The 16,790-nt window shown below is 40.6% G+C and overlaps 1 protein-coding gene across 4 annotated transcripts in view; it reads right to left on the bottom strand.

Annotated features, from left to right (window-relative positions):
• Window positions 1-16,790, bottom strand: part of LOC102209427 (myocardin-related transcription factor B-like) — a 33,465-nt gene that overhangs the window by 1,680 nt on the left and 14,995 nt on the right. For 2 of the 4 annotated variants that reach the window (XM_005750159.1, XM_013915178.1), the window contains exons 4-18: window positions 16,448-16,523; window positions 16,186-16,329; window positions 12,291-12,466; window positions 10,610-10,702; window positions 10,234-10,299; window positions 9,904-10,082; window positions 9,577-9,760; window positions 6,896-7,097; window positions 6,655-6,797; window positions 4,646-5,581; window positions 4,181-4,378; window positions 3,520-3,633; window positions 491-634; window positions 297-380; window positions 103-151 (exon numbers count right to left, since the gene is read on the bottom strand). In XM_005750159.1, coding sequence (XP_005750216.1) covers window positions 103-151; window positions 297-380; window positions 491-634; window positions 3,520-3,633; window positions 4,181-4,378; window positions 4,646-5,581; window positions 6,655-6,797; window positions 6,896-7,097; window positions 9,577-9,760; window positions 9,904-10,082; window positions 10,234-10,299; window positions 10,610-10,702; window positions 12,291-12,466; window positions 16,186-16,329; window positions 16,448-16,523 — 2,788 coding nt within the window. Of the gene's footprint in view, window positions 1-102; window positions 152-296; window positions 381-490; window positions 635-3,519; window positions 3,634-4,180; window positions 4,379-4,645; window positions 5,582-6,654; window positions 6,798-6,875; window positions 7,098-9,576; window positions 9,761-9,903; window positions 10,083-10,233; window positions 10,300-10,609; window positions 10,703-12,290; window positions 12,467-16,185; window positions 16,330-16,447; window positions 16,524-16,790 lie in introns of all 4 variants that reach the window. The other 2 variants (XM_005750160.1, XM_005750161.1) reach the window with 2 other exon arrangements.

Genomic DNA, 16,790 nt, shown 5'->3' with positions numbered 1-16,790 from the left:
TCTATCTATCTATCTATCTATCTATCTATCTATCTATCTATCTATCTATCTATCTATCTATCTATCTATCTATCTATCTATCTATCTATCTAGAGATCTTACCTCCTCTCTGCAAGATGATGTCAATGAAATCATCTTCATGATCTGTGTCCTGATGAGAAACAACATGTAATGTTTTAAACTACATATAGTGTTACTATATGATACAAATGCCTCATGTGAAAGCCCATGATCAAAAACATAGTTTAAAAAAAGGGTAAATTTTGCAACTGAAATGTCTTTTTTAATCATCATACTTTGTCATCGGGAGATGAGGCTGCTGTCTGAACAGAAGCCGGAGATACAGGACTAAACAAGTCCTCCAGATTTGGGCACACCTCCTGGTAGAGATAAGATGAAGTGAGCGAAAATGAATGAAGAACTAAAAAGTTCCAAGTCCTGTTCCAGGCCCACCATGACAAATTATTCACATCAATGCTGGATTACTTACACCCTGAGAAGGAGATGAAGGGGTGTTTTTTCCTGAGGGAGCAGGCTCTTGGTCCCTGAAGAATGGCTGTAGACTGGGAGGTGCTGACAAACACTGAGCTGTGCCCTGGTGTGGTTTCTCTACAGACACTTGAAGTACTCCATTCTGTGTTTTCAATTAAAGAACAAAATTGGAAAGGACTGTAAGCACCGTAAAAGTAATAAAAGTCAGCAGTACTGATGTAGTTACCAGTAAATTTATTCATAAGATGTAGACAAGTTCTAAATCAAGTGTCACAGAAGGCAAAACGAGACACGGAAAAATTGCTAATCAGGATACAGTGTTCCACTAAATCTTGAGGTGTTTGAGGCAGGCTTTGGCCCAGTGACTACGCGCTCCAGCACACCTGCACTCGGCAGGATATACTGTGCATCTCAATTAGCCAAAATGCAATAGAGTCTTTGTTCTTCCTCCATTAACACCGTAAATCATCGTAATGGAGGATGTCGTAGGAGTAATTAGCAAAGCAATAATAATCAGCATCGGGCTAGTGTCAGAGACTTATCAAGGACCGCTGTCATTGTCTCAAACAGCATACATCATTAATTTTCGATGCGATTGCACTCACTAGAGCAGTTCCCTCACACTCTCATGTTTCTCTATCTCTTTGTGGCGCATTAACAGACTTGTTTCAGCACTGGAGATGGCTCAGGGGGTGTGTGGTTTTCATTGAGATTAAACTGTATAACTCATCAAATATAAAAAGAAATGGTACAAATATTTAAGAAAATTACTTGAGATCTTTTATACGGAAACTTCATGGATAGCAAATAAAAAGATCCCAAGGATTTTGGTTTTTCTCCTCTCACTGTAGTCTAATAGAGATAAATGATATTTAAAAATACAATTGCTTAAAGCCTTGAAGACGATGTGCCTTTTCAGATCCTTGATATGACAGATAATCTATATACCTCAGAGTCAGCAATTTTTATTACAAAATTTTGCTACAAAAGAAATATGCTCTGAGCTAAAACCCACTCAAAGTGGCATATTGACCATACTGATCTACTGTAGCGAAATGTAACACTTTAAGTTTTTCAATACAGTTACAATGGGGTAAAAAAATAGCTGATCCCCTGTTGAAGAGTCTCTAATTGTTATGGTAGTTTTGTGTTAATGGAGAGAGACAGAATATAAACCAAAAATCCAGAAATGTACATTGATTTTTATGTTAATGACCGAAATAAGTACTTGATCCCAAAGTAGAGAAACTGTTGTTGGTTAGCTCAGTAGTAAGGCATTTCTTGTAGAAGGTCACCAGGTTTGCACACATCACAGGTGACCCCCCATCTTTAACGAAATCTTAAACTCCTTTTGGTTTCTTCGATGGCTCTTGGCAACTCAGAGCTTCAGTTCTCTCCACAGATCTATGAAGCGCCTTGAGGCGACTTTTGTTGTGATTTGGCGCTATATAAATAAAATTGAATTGAATTGAATCTTCTATAAGACTGAAGTCGGAAGACTGCCTAGGGTACTCCATGACATTAATGTGCGTCTTTGGTCACTCTTTTGTTGCCTTGGCGGTGTTTTGTGTCACTGTCATGCTTGAAGACCCATTCATGATCCACCTTCAGTGTTCTGGCTGACGGAAGGAGATTGTCATCCAAGATTTTACTGTACATGGCCCTGTCCATTGGCCCCTCATTGAAGTCATCATGTACCCTCAGCAGAAAAACAGCTCCAGTGCAGAATGTTTCCACCTCCATGCTTGACTGTAGCATTGGTGTTCATAATCATCATTACTCTTACTCCAAATATGGTGAGTTAAATTGATGCCAAATAGTTTGATTTTGGTTTCTTTTGACCACAGCACTTCCTCCCAAGCCTTCAAATTTAAGATGGGCCTGTACGTGTGGCTTCTTGAGCAGGGGATCCTTTTGGGTGCTGCAAGATTTCAATCTATTACACCCCATGAGGTAAGATCTTCCATGGAGTGGCAGGCCAAGAGGGATTGATGGTCGTTTTAGATTTCTTCCATGGCGCCTCAACAGATCCTTACCTTCTCATCAAGTCTTGTAATCGATTCCAGCCTTGTGCAGATTGACATTGTTTGACAACTCTTGGCCTATGGTGGTGGAGAGGTGGAGAGAGACAGATAGCCTCACTACTTTTAAAGATTAGGCCTAACACTTTCTGTTTTGATAAAGCATATAGTTAGGGCTGGATCAGGTGACCCTGAATTCTCCCTTAGTCATGCTCCAGTAGGTTTAGGTTGCTGGGGGGTTCCCATCATGACCTGAGTGCTTCTTCTTCTGTCACCTTTTTGACTCACTATGTGTTTATACACCTCTCTGCATGTGATTATTAGTTACTATTAATTTCTGGCTCTCTTCCACAGTGTGTCTTTGTCCTGTCTTCATCCCTTCACCCCAACCAATTGTGGCAGATGCCTGCCCCTCCCTGAACCTGGTTCTGCTGGAGGTTTTGTCCTGTTAAAAGGGAGTTTTGTCTTCTCATTATTGTTCATAGTTTCCTCTGTTTTTTTCTGTAGTATTTTTGGGCCTTTAGCTTGGAATATAAAGTGGAAACTGTTGTTGTGATTTGGCTCTATATAAATAAAATTGTAAAAGGTTAGAATGGAAGAAAGTGATGCTGTGTACAGGTGTGTTTTATGCACACAACGAGTTGAGATCTTTGATTGATTGACCGATCGATTGACCGATTGATCGATCTTTGTTCCACGTGGGCACATAGCACATCTGTGGAAGCCAGAATTCTGGCTGATTTGTAGGGGATCAAATAATTATTTTACTCAATGAGATGCAATTCAGTTCAAAATTTTATGTAATGTGTCTTTTCTAGAGTTTTGGTTGATATTCTGTCTCTCTGTTAAAATTAAACTACCATAAAATTTTGACGCCTTCCATTTCTTTGTACACGAGCAAACTTATGAATTCAGCAGGGAATCAAAGAATCATTTCTCCCATTGTATACACTACCTAAGTTTGGGCAACAAAGTCATATCAGAAATGTCTTGTTTTAATCCTCACCTTAGTGTGCTTTTTCACAAGCTTCACTTGCATGCTTTGCTGAGCTTTACTATCAGCTCTGGTCAGCTTAACAGGGTTGTGGCCTGGACGTTTGGCTGGAGTAGACTGGAGTCGCTATAGGAACAAATGAGGTAGTTATCAATGTAAGAAGTGAACGGACAGCAAAGCAATGAAACAAATTTCATGCAGTCCAGCTCAATTAACAATGATCTGCTTATCCGTTTTTGGTCTGCCTGTGTACACCACCAATCTAAAAGCTACTCGGCTTCCTGATGCTTCTACAAAAAGGCCAGCCTTAAGTGCAACATCCACCTGTAGGATCTGAATACAGCTTTGCCCTGAGTTGCTGAGTTGAGCTTGATACTTTTTTGCAGGAAATGCAGAGATCAGTGCCTGTGTGGCCAACATTAATGCTGTATAGACTATATCGCACTATATATTTATATAATAAATTAATCTATGTAAATATGACTGACAAAGCTTTTGTGAGTCAGTCTTTCAACATTTTAACACTAATGCTATCATTGTAAAACTTAAAATGAATCTTCTTAAACATTATGTTGAGAATTGCAGTACTGTTTGATATTCTTTACATTTAACTATAATTGTAATTCTGTAGCTCAAAAAGCAGCAAGATTGCATGCACACTGAGTTTACGTACCTGCAGTGTAATGTGATTGGTTGCTTTTCCCTCAGCAGGGTCCTTTATTTTGTTTCCAGTAAGGTGATTGGTCAGCGCGATCAGAAAATGGTTACCGTTGGTGTCAGTGACCAGGGTTGGGGTGGAGTCAATCTTAAGGTGGTCCAGTGAGAAAGAGGCACTTGAGCCTGACTGCTGTTTCAGGTATGCTTGAGGCACCTGTTCAACAGAAAAGAGAACTTTTATGGGAAGAACCTACACAGTTTAGTCTACACTTCACTGCATACCAGCATGGCAACAAATTAACTTCCGTTTTGATTCATCATGCTCAGTGCTTGCTAGATATGATTGTTATAATTATTCTCTTTATTCTAAATTGTTACCAGAGCTGATTGTTCAGGATCCTTCTTAAGAGCAGAACTTTACAAGCAATGCAGTTAAATAAAACTCCAACCCCACACACTATAGATAAAAGACAGTCCTAACCTTAGATGGCTGCTGCTGCTGCTGCTTCACCTGCTGTTTGGGCACCTGTTGCTGCTTCAGCTGTATTTTGGTCTGAATCTGGATTTGCTGTAGTTGTTTAGTCTGTTGTTTAGTCTTCATTTGCTGTGGCAACATGTGCGACTTTTGTTGCTTCAGCAGAAGCTGTTGCTTCAGCTGCATCTGTTGCACGTGTTTTGACTGTTGATGCTGCTGTTGTGACTGCAGCAGGAGCTGCTTTTGCTGGTTTTGAGATTTTTTCTTTCTCTGCTGACAAAGTTTCTGCAGGTCATGCTGATTCTCCAGCGTCTGATTCTGGATGATGTGCTGCTGCTGCTGTAGCAGGACTTTCTGTATGGTGTGTTGTTGAGCCAGCTGCTCCTCCTGTGTTTGGGTTGAGGACTGTGGCAATCCATGAGTGATTGGGGACTGGAAATTTTTCTCAGGTTTAACTTCTTCTTCCTCAATTACTTCCTGTTTCACAATTACCTTGGTAATATCCATCTCTTGTGAAATAGGTGATTTTTGCGAGGGAAATTGATCAAAGTCCATTGAGAAGGCAACATCGGGCTCATCGAGAGGTTCTTCTTTTACCCCGAGAGGACTGATTGGCTCTGGAGCCTTTCCTCTGTCTCCATTTTCCAGCTGCATTTTTAGCACCTCCACCAATCTCTGTTTCTGCCACAACATCCTGGTCAGCACCTCTATCTGCTTATCTTTCTCCTGCAGCAATCTGTCTTTATCAACACTCAGTACAGGAACTGTGCTCGTAGTGGCTGGGACACCTGAAGATACTGAGGAGCGTCTTTGAAGAGAGGCAGACTTTAAAGAGTATTGACAAGGAGTGGGAGTCGAGCATCGAGGCTCCTCTTTAACGTTTGTGGAGAGCTGAGCAACTGAAGATGGCTGGAGGCTCAATTGGTTGAGAGGTGAACTCATCTATTGAGAGAAGAAATAGGTCATCTATAAGTGTAAAGCAAACTGTGTGTCTGCAGTTTTAATTATATAATGGTTCACCTTACAATATACAAGGAGCTGAAAAATTAAAGGAAAAACTTATGGTCCAGTGCCTCTGTTACAGTGTGGGATCTGAGCGATCACCTTTATTCTGTCATTAAACATTTCTGGCTAATGCATGGGGGCTCTTCCAGGCTGATAGTGTCAGAGGGGCAGCTGAATAGTTGATGAGTACAGAAATAAGAGGAATAATGTGCTGTAGAATTTTTACAGAATTGAACTAATTTTGGTGACATGTCGTGGTTTAACATAGCGGTCCCCAACCCCCGGGCCACAGACCGGAACCGTTCCGTGAGTCGTTTGGTACCAGGCTGCAAGAGTTGAGAGTTTTTATCATTATTTTTTTAGCGTTTTTATCATTAACTCTGTTTCCCTGGGTGTTTTCCTGTGTGTTATGAATAAATCTTTTTTTTGGTACCGGTACTGGTTTTATTTTGTTGTATTTATCTGCGACACCTTAAAGGCCGATCTGTGAAAATATTGTCAAATATAAACTGATCCATGGCGCAAAAAATTTTGGGGACTGCTGGTTTAAGACCTCACAAAGACATGTAAATTGGGTTTTCCTTTAATTTGTCATACAAATGTACTTCATGTTCATTCATTTTTTATGGTGGAACATGAGATTCACATCATGGATGTGCATCCAGAAAAACTGTGTGACGCTGTCATGTCAATGTGGACCAAAATCTCTGAGGAATGTTTCACTTTTTTTTTTTTACCATAGCCATAATGTTTATTTTTGCTATGTTTATAATTATTGTTTTTGTTAATATAATAAAATCTATCATCTTCCGCTTGTCAACTTCATTAGCAATATAAGTGTCTCATTATCAACACTTGTATTTTAGTTTTGATCTTGAACTTGTCAAACAAGGAAGTTCTGAGAGAAGGTGAATTTATCACTGTGACACTTAAATATGTGTAATGCACGGCTTTCTTCAGTAAATTTCTGAAGTCCTCTAAGGTTTATTATAGCAACAAAAAGGTATTACCAGCTCCCCTAAGAGGTCACTGTTAAAACTGGTGTCTTCTGGACTCATGGAGGGAATGAAGGAGACAGCTGAAGAGGCAAGGCTCCCATTGGAGGTCATGAACTGTTGAGGTTTTGCTGCATTTAGGCTCCCACCGCTGCCCACTTCAGCAACACAAAAATGTCCAGAAAGACTGGTATTAGACAGTTAACAGAAAGTTTATATACTCTTTCTAGGATCACCTCTATGCGTGTATTGTTACTGGTGATGATGAATGCAGCGCTCTTGGATGATTTTCCTGCTCCTTCAGCCCCTGGCCCTGTGGTACACCCTGCTGTTGGAGAGGAGGTAGTGTCACTGCCTCGGCTTAATTCCTGATATGTCCTCAGCCTCTCAATGAGGTCGTTTTTGGTGCCGGAGACGGGCAAGTTACGCAGCTTTAATTCGGACTTCAGTTCCGCAACCTGATGTAAAGACAGCATTAAAAACAGAATTGAGATAGAAGAAAGAGAGACGGGGAAAGCAAAGAGATTAGGATAAATTTGAAAGGGAAATCAAAACGGGAACAAGAAGAAGAAGTAATCCATCACTGTCTCATTGTTTAACTTCGCTGAGCTGGTTGGCTCCATCGAATGAAAGAAACCTTGAGGATTTTTTTTTCCATGCATCACATCACATCTCCCATTTACTCCATCTAAAGGGTACGAATGTCAGGCCAGCTGTTCCAGCCTCCCTCCTCTCTTTACCTTAGTCTCAGTTCAGGAGTGGTTTCAGTTGTACCATTTGAATGGACCAGTCACCTTCAACTTCAACTCCACTACAACTCCAGATTGTAGAATCAGCTACTACAGCCGGTTAGTCTCATTCCAGCCTTTTGAATTAATCTGCAAACCTGCTTGTTTCACCCTTCCTCTCCTCCAGCTCTAGCCTCTCCTCCAGCCCCCCTGCCACTAGGGGTGCAACGATATTCGTATCGATATTGAACCGGTCGATACAGTGCTTTCGGTTCGGTACGCATATGTATCGAACAATACAAAATTTGTAATTTATTTTATCAACTTTACTTCTGACGATGCTGTATGTTCTTGTCAAGGTTATTAAACTTCTCTGAATCAAGCTCAACACAGACAGCATCATCAGAAGGAAGAGCGCAGGGCAAGCTAGCGAGACAGAAGTTAAGCTCTCCTTGCACCTCCCCCACCCTCATTCAGATCTGGCGTTTGGAATTATTTTGGTTTTCATGTGACGTATGACCCTGAAGGTAAGCGAGTCATGGACTAAAGTAAAACAGTATGTTGGATGTGCCACGCAATGCTCAATTACATGGGTGGGAACTAGTGTGTTAGCGCAGTTAGCTCGTTAACGTGTTGGCCGTCTAGCCCCATGCACGGGGCGATCGGCGGTAGCTCGTTAACGGAGATTTGCCGTGTTGTGGCGTTAAGGTCATTTCAACGAGATTAACCTGAAAGCACTAGTGGGAACACAACGAATATGACTGCACATTTACGCCGACATCATCATAGTGCAAAGACAAGTGGAAGCAGAAAAAAAACAAGCAAGCATGCTACTAACTTTAGCCGAGTCATTTAGACAGCTGTTAGCACATGATTCTCCTTATATGTTTAATATGCTGCTGAGAATATAGCCCAGAAGAAGCGGATAGTATAGCTTTTATTTTGGAAAGAGACATTTCTCTGTAATAAACTCTCTTTTCCAAAGATGAGTGATTCCTCAATCAGATACAGGGCTCGCAATATCGCTAGCCCGACGTCCCGGGGCTAGCGATTTTTTCAGTCGGGCTACCAAAATCTATCTCTGCCCTGCCCGTCGGGCTATTGTAGGAAGGAAAAATATATGTCAATGCTTTTGCATTCTTTCAGAAATGTAGCTGGGTAATTATGTCATTGGCATCGGTGAGCCACTGTCAATATGTGACATATTGCAATCGCGTTTGAATTTGCGCTTGTTTTTTTGCTTTCACTTTGCAATCGCGCAAACTGTGTATAGAGAGCGACAGCACTGATCTGTGGGTGATGATAATTTGTGCACCAATTCCTCTGACATCGTCTTATTAATTGTTAGCTTACTATGCAAACATGACAAGTGAAATCTCCCGCAGCAAGCTTAAACATGTGAGAGGTTGATCGCAGAGAATCGCTGAGCTTATGTGAGTGCGTGTGTAAAAGCAGCAGTATATATATTTTAGTTCTGCTGAGCCAAATAAGACAGGTCAGGGTGAAGAAGTGACAGCCAAAGAAAAGCTTACCACAAAACGGAGAAGTTATGACAAATCAGACTATAAGGCAAAAAGAAAGTGCAGCTTTATGGTTTCATGGACAAAAGAATTTCTGTGGCTGCAATATGACGAGCTAAATAACCAGGGCTGCACATAAGTGGTCCGCAGGTGCGCATTCGCTGTCAAAATAAAAAACACGCACAAGGGTTAGGGTTAAATTTAAAAACTGTACTTTTGAGTTAAAATATATATTTATAATTTTAATAAATGACAAATTAAAAAGGCATGAACATTATTTGTATCGAAAAAATATCGAACCGTGACACCAAAGTATCGAACCGAACCAAACCGTGAATTTTGTGTATCGTTGCACCCCTACCTGCCACTATATTTTTCAAGAGAAATCTCTGGATTCCCTGAACATATTGCTGCTGTGGCTCCCACCTGGCCACAGCCACCCACTTAGCCCTACCATTACTACACACTTTTAATACATCGTTTAACTGCATCCTTTATTGATAAATTGTCCGTTCCTGCTATAAACCTAGCTTGGTTCTGACAGGTCATAGCACAGACAGATATTTATTTAGACTCTTAATTCTTTACTGGATGCTTAGTATGCAGTCATGCATGTTACTCATATTATAAAAACGACACATAAGGTAGGAAAGGTTTCTCTGGGATGTGCATGTCGCTGTGCAATTTACCTTCATTTCATCGAGGTTTGGAGGCAGAGACACTGGTTTGGTTCTACCTAGCGGGACAGAACTTAGACAGGTGTGGACGAAATGTTTAGAGAAGTTTAAAGGTGCACCAGCAGGTCGAGGTGGGGAGGAGGAGGTGTGCATAGACTTAGAGGAGGAAGATGGCTGCTGAGCTGTCTGGGATCTGCTGGGCAAAAATACAGTGACACAAAAGTAAATCTTAACAGGTGCTCTTGAGTTCTGAAAACAGAAGTTTATGTCCAATGTTCCTTCCAGCCTTTGAACGTGCAATCCTTCAGACTCCACAGAAGAGCATGCATCTGGACTTACTTAGTTGGTGCAGGGAGGATGGTGTGGTAGCGCTGCTGCTGCTGACTGAGGATCTGGAGCTGCAAGAAGAGCTGCTGCTGCTGGAGGATCTTGGCATAGGATGAATCCAGATGAGGAGGAGGCTCTTTATCTCCCTTCTGATCAGGAGGGATGTACTGATGGTACTTTAACTTTTTTATCTGGAAAGCACCCCCATTAACAGCAAGTCATTATTTCAGCACTGCAGTACAGCATTTCAGACAAATATTTGCCTTCTCTTAGCTGTAGCTACACTGGGTATTTGGAATGCCAGCATTAGAATAGTTTCCTCAGAGAAGGAGAAGTTTCTACCTTTGGTTTGTCCTTGGTTTTCTTGTGTCTCAGGCCAGAGCGGTCACAGTTTGGTTTGGGTTGTGGCTAAAAAAAAAAAAAAAAAGATGAGTAATTTTAATGAGAGTAAAATGAAACTTTAAACCACATTTTTTGCTTCCCTCATGGAAGCAAAATGAGAAACCCACAACACATGCGAGATTTACTGTTACCACCAGAGTTCACTTCATCATCTGCAGTTCTGAACAGCTGTCAATAATAATTTTAGCAATTAGCACTAACAGCTAAAATAATCATTTACGAAAGCTCATAATTTAGTCATTGTGACAGGACTGAAGCGGTCCAGTCTAATGTATGCGTGTCTAACAACTAACAGAGCTGAACTGACAGATGTTACCTTGTTGGCACCTGTCCTCAGGAGAGATGACGCCCCTGTCTCATTGGTCAGCTTGAGTGAAATGGGTGACCCAGAAGGAGCTGTAGGTGGGACCTGATTGGTTGGATGGAAACACTGGCTGATCATTCATGGCTAAACTGCAAGGCATCAAAAAGAATCATCCCATTTGAAAAGGTCTTCATTTTTTTAAAGTAGTGAACATCGAAGATTGTGGTAAATGTAAAATTACATAGCAGAAAAGGTTTACATACAAAACGCACAATGTTCACAAATGCTCAATTTGTCCCCCCTCCAGATGCATGGCAAATGTCCATACGACAATCAAACTCATCTCATAGATGTCTGGAGTCGCTGCATCCACTGCTGTTACTTAGAGGCTGGTGGATCGATCCAAATATAAATACTCTCGATACCGACACTGGTATTGGATGGATATTTTGTTTCTGTCCTCTAAGCTCTAACCCACTAAACTGTGTTTGCTAAATCATTATTTTTTGGAAGCTGAAAAAATAAACTTCAAAAATGCACTACAACTATATGTTGACTGTCACAAGTATATTATTTATAGCTCATTTAAACAGCAGAAGATCCAAAGTGCTTTACAGGCAGGAACATTTACAATCCAGTGAGTCATTACACACCGCTCTCCCCTACGTAAGCTGCCTTTGTAAGTTGGAAGTATCTGTATCGGTACTGGCATTAGCAACATTGGTCATGTATTTACTTTACTGTATGGGATCAAAACCAAAAATCTGCAGTATCAAATCAAATCAAAATCAAATCACTTTTATTGTCACATCACATGTGCAGGTACATTGGTACAGCACATGTGAGTGAAATTCTTGTGTGCGAGCTTCACAAGCAACAGAGTTGTGCAAAATACAATAATGTAAACAAGCAAAATACAAGAATGGCTACATCTGAAACTATATATGTACAGTATATATAAGTGTATATTCATTTCTGGATGTTTATACTAAATATTTTTCTACGTGTGTGTGTGTGTGTGTGTGTGTGTGTGTGTGTGTGTGTGTGTATGTGTGTGTGTGTGTGTGTGTGTGTGTGTGTGTGTGTGTGTGTGTGTGTGTACACATATTTTACAAATTAAATAGAGTAAACAATAAATAAAATATATAAAATAAAATATACAGAGTGGGACATGTGTAAAACAGTGGCGTTACTGTACAGTATGGAGTGCATAATGTTAAAGTTCCAGTAGTGTATGTAACACGACTATAGCCTCTTAGCTTGGTTTGGAAGTACTGTTGTTGATGCACTTCAATGAGGGAAGAACTGGATTTTAATTTATTTAGTAAATAAATCTCCAGGTAGTTTTCACTGCTTTTTATTCAGTAATTAAATGATACAAAACAGTACTTTTCCGTGCATCAGATGGTTGATGTAGCGAAATGTTAAACTTGCTAGTGTGTGAGTGAGTGGGTGCTCAAAATGCTGTTATTTTCCCCTCACCAAAGCCTGGTTATCCCCTCTGTGACAACTGCACCCACTATAAACTCTCCCACACTGTGCTACACCACCACCAGTGGTAAATCTGATGCACGTCACATATACACAGACAAATGCACTAATTCACAGCCTCTACATTGGTTTAAGCTGTGGATTTACAGTCTTGCATACATTCTGCACAGCATCTTAGTCCCACTCTCTGCGGTGATCCTACCTGTGTAGGAGACGGGATGCCATGGCCTGTCAGTGTTTCCTTTGGAGTGGGCAGAGGTCCCAGGCCCAACGAACAACCTTCCTCACTGACAGATGTGGACTGCTCTGGAGACAGACTGTCATTAGTGTCCTCATCAAATGAAGAGTTCTCTCCTGAGGCTCTTTGAAACTGCGTCTCTGAGAGGAGAAGCATTGTGGGGGAGACGAGGGAAGGAAATAAACATTATCTAGTTAAATTAGACCATAAAATAAATGTACTACCCAGTGATTCTAGGTCCTTGCCCAAGTCTGTGTGCCTGTGTAACACTATCACTTGCATTAACAGAAGCTGAGCCATTGGACTTCTGCTTGTGACTCTAACACCTTGTGGGCACCTCCAATCCAGACAAATTATCACCGGTGCCTCCTCCACAAGTATCAGTGACTCATCAAAGGCTTGCATTTGTTAATGTTCAATATCCTACAAAAATGCACACAAGACACTCGTCCCCAGTGTCTCGTCAACAACTGACACAGAGAGCGAGAGAGCTGTCTAAACTACTTAAACACTTTTCTGTAGTCATATCATGTCCACCAGAGCCAGTCCTAGATGCACTTGTGATGAGTCAGGTTTTTGTCAAGCATTTTGCTTTTCATTCATCTATGTTCATTTCCCACACAGCCAAACGAGGCTTTTATAACAGTTTTTATGTAACAGATGGCGTCTCTCTAAGGATGACGTTGTGCTGAGGATTCTGAAGGATCGTCTGTGTAATTTATGCGATGAATATTTGAACTGTTTATGTGACGGCTTCCCCTGTTTATGCCTGCTATACTAATAATATTCTCTTTAAAATATCTTTAAAATATGTTTCGTATGCAACAGATAAATGCAGCTGAGCGTGATATAATAGTAAATCAGATACAGCAATGTAAAAAACTGCAAAGAAAATTGTCAACCACATGCCCAAAGTTTCCTTATTAGCCAGCCACAGGAAGGTTAAGACATCTTACAGCATAGCTTTAATCCAAGCCTGCCAGCTTTCCCATGCGCCATATCATATAATCATTTCATTATTATGCAGACTTATGAGTCTTCACAGGGATTTAAGGAATAAAAGTACCCGCTAGGATCCCCAGGACTGCTGTAGAGCCATTTTTTTTTTTAATAATAGAACTGAGTTATTAAATTACAGGAGGTGCTAACGGGCAGTAGCCCACTGCTATTTAGAACACACTGCTGTCCATTAATTTACCATCAGCAGGTAATGATGAAAAGACAACACGGGGCTGATTTAATAATGCAATGACTCGCTTACAGCTGTGCTGTGTGTGGGTGTGGGAGTGCATCATGCTTTGTATGCTCATATGTCAACCTCATCTAGCTAGTTCCTGGTGCTCCTACCAAAAGTGGCGGTAATGTAATTGTGTTTATTGTGTAGCAGTGACAGAGATGGATATTCCACTGACACAGTCTGTTATTAAATCTCAACCTTCTTCCTCTACACATCAATCAAGCAGCTGGACCCACCGATTCCTTGCTCCCACAGTACAAAGGAAAAAAAAGTGTTCTATCTAAAAATCCCACTTAGACGATCCTCATCCTTATTTCAGGAAGTTTCTTTTATTCTTCGAGCTGTATGATGCCAGTGAGAGCAGACAACACATTGTCACTCCCAAAGTGTAACAATTAAGGCTAGGTGACAAATCATATTACGCTTTTGGCCACCCAACAGGTCCCTATATTACGAGTTCTGAAAAATGAGGAAACATGAGAACCGTTTGGAATAAATCTACACATGTACGTTTATTTTACTTAAATCGCTTTGAAAGCACGGAGGGCTGGAATACAGGGCTGGAACACGTGTTACCACGGGAGCTTCCCTCTATTCAATTTCATCCATAATCCGCCGTGTAGCATAGGAAGGCGGAAGGTCACCATATCAAGTACATCACCAGATGTACTTGATATGGCCAACTCAAACACAGAATTCAAATCCACCTGCTGTGCAAATCTCTTGACTACAATGGGCAACCAAACATATAGAAAATGACCTTGGTGGGTAAAATTTCACTGCTATATGTCAGTAGACTGCAGTCAACTGAACTCTGTTTTCTTAATTCTCCTAATTTAAGTTCATAATCCTAGCTACCGTGGCATTGTTGGACAAACATGTTCAAGATAGCCAAGAAAGATCAAAACATTGCATTTACACCGGGCCCCATAACAGCCGTAGCAAAAAAACTGGAGTCTTTGATAGCTACAGAATGCCAGATGAGAAGTGTTCAAGTCTATTTACTCTGGAGGAGACTGTAAAACTTTGTGAAAGGAGTTGAACACGAGTCAATGAGTAAGTGAAAGTCACTTCTTTTGCTGAGGATATCCTTTTATGTCAGTAAGCACTGCTATTTTTGCCTGCACAAGTGAAACTTTTGTTGAAGTGGATCTAACATTGTTGGTCTCAAAAACTCTCATATGATGTGAGAAAGTTTGTCAAACTGTTTGTCAGAGGGGAAATGTGACTGTTAAGACACTCGAGTCTCACATTAGTTGACACAACATTAGCATATAACCAGCTAACTGTGTTGTTTAGTTGCCTCATTGTCAGCTGTCCAGAGATGGAAGGGTGGTATATCTGATCTGCTGACAATAAGTAATTGCAACAATATTAGAATAAAAAAGCATGTTTATGGACGTTTTCATGTGTTACTTTTCAGATGATAAAATATAGCTAACATAGCTAAAGACACAAATCAAAATTTGCGTTCGTTGCTGTGTATTTTTAATGGGTTGATTCTAAGTTTATGACAATGCATCTATTTGTTGGAAGATGTAGTTGCGCACTAATCAATGTATATTTATGAATACAGCATTCTTTTTTTCTATTAAATTACCTCAAAAAATTACTGGAAAAGAGCTAAAAGCGCTCATTTCAGACTATAGATGAACGGAGGAAGCTCCATTAAGGGCCAGTGTGAAACAACTAAGGATTATTTTTTTAGTGATCTATTCTGAAAATATTAATATGCAATTGAATTAAGCTTAATAGGTCCCCATTATTTTAAAATGTCACCTCTTCAATTAGCAAGTGATTCTCTATTAACAGGCACTGTGATTGTTTAAAACCAACCGAGAACAGAGAAGGAAGCAGTATCTTCGTCTCTTGTCTGTTAAAATGGGAATCAGAGGTCATGCATCATTTACAATTACCCCCCTCCAACCTTTCCAAACTCATAGAATTGATCAATTGAAGTGTTTGCCTGTCAGTGCACTGTTTGTGAAAAATTTGTATGTTAGGTGGTTCTTGTTGACAGGTATGGATGCCTGTGTGAGTATGTGGTGAGGACAACTGAAGCATCTGGGATCTGGGAGGAAACAGTACGTTTATGATAGGTGGAGGAAGGGGCCAGGAGGGATGTCCTGTCAGGAGCCTCACAGTGTGGGTGTGTTTTGATGAAAATCTATATCACACGTCCTTCCTCCACACAGACTGTGCGCAGGAAATTATATAGCAATGGTACACCTGTTGATTGTTGAGGGGGCAGAAATAATAAAACAAAATTTGCAAAGTAAGGCCTTCTAAAGTTGGCATGACTAATGTGTTATTGTGCAACAGCCCTACATATCGAGACTGTGTGAAGAAACATTGGTATTGGTTTGTGTACTGATGGCTGGAAAATAGAGACTTACAGATAAGCTCTTGAAAGGCTTACACAAGTTGTCCGCAATAACTGCATCTATCTGCTTAAGATCATTATATCTGGTCTCAACGCTTTGTTTGTGGGTTTTTTCTCTGCGGTCAGCTTATTGCAATCAACCCATAAATAACTCTGCACTTATAACTTTTAAGCTAATAATTTCCTCCACTCAGCAGAAGTAATCCTGAAACTGTTGCCTAAAAATAGTTCTCACTTACCTATGAAGGCTTGTTTAATACTGGAGTGAACGGGTAGAATGTTTTTATGGATCAACTCCATGGGCCCTGGCCTCTGGGCAATCTTATCATTCAAATCAACAGCGAGGCATGCTTTCTTCAGCTGCTTGACCGGAAGGAACGGCTCTGCATAGACACACAAACCAGGCATGGAAATTCTTTACGAGTGTGCATGGATGTAATGGGTCTTTTTCCATTAGATTGACCAAAGTTCCAGAGGTATGAGGCTCTGTGTAGTGTTTACCCTCCAAGATGTGCATCCTGATCAGTTCAGATTTCTCTGGTCGACTCCTGATCTTTCTCTTGAGATAGTCTTCCGTCTGGAGAGAGACCAAGAGACAAGATGAAGAAGAAGGAATGGAAAATCTCTCAGTTTTGCACTCACAAATCCTTTATTGTGCACTGTTAACATTGTGGTTCCTCTCCTTCTTTAGGTGTAGTTCCACAAACCCTTCTCTTAACAATGTAGACCGTGCTTCCTAAGCTAACTAAAGGGCCTGTGTTTATCTAATCATTTTAGCTAGTCACTAATGGAGAATTACTTTAACCTGCTCATCCATCTTCCCACGTACTCACTCACAACTGCT

The sequence above is a fragment of the Pundamilia nyererei genome, unplaced genomic scaffold (assembly GCF_000239375.1).
Source record: "Pundamilia nyererei isolate P.nyererei 1_Seehausen unplaced genomic scaffold, PunNye1.0 scaffold00264, whole genome shotgun sequence".
In the NCBI taxonomy this organism is placed as follows: domain Eukaryota; kingdom Metazoa; phylum Chordata; class Actinopteri; order Cichliformes; family Cichlidae; genus Pundamilia; species Pundamilia nyererei.
The sequence above is the reverse complement of the archived record's forward strand: the minus strand, read 5'-3'. Positions and strand labels throughout refer to the sequence as shown.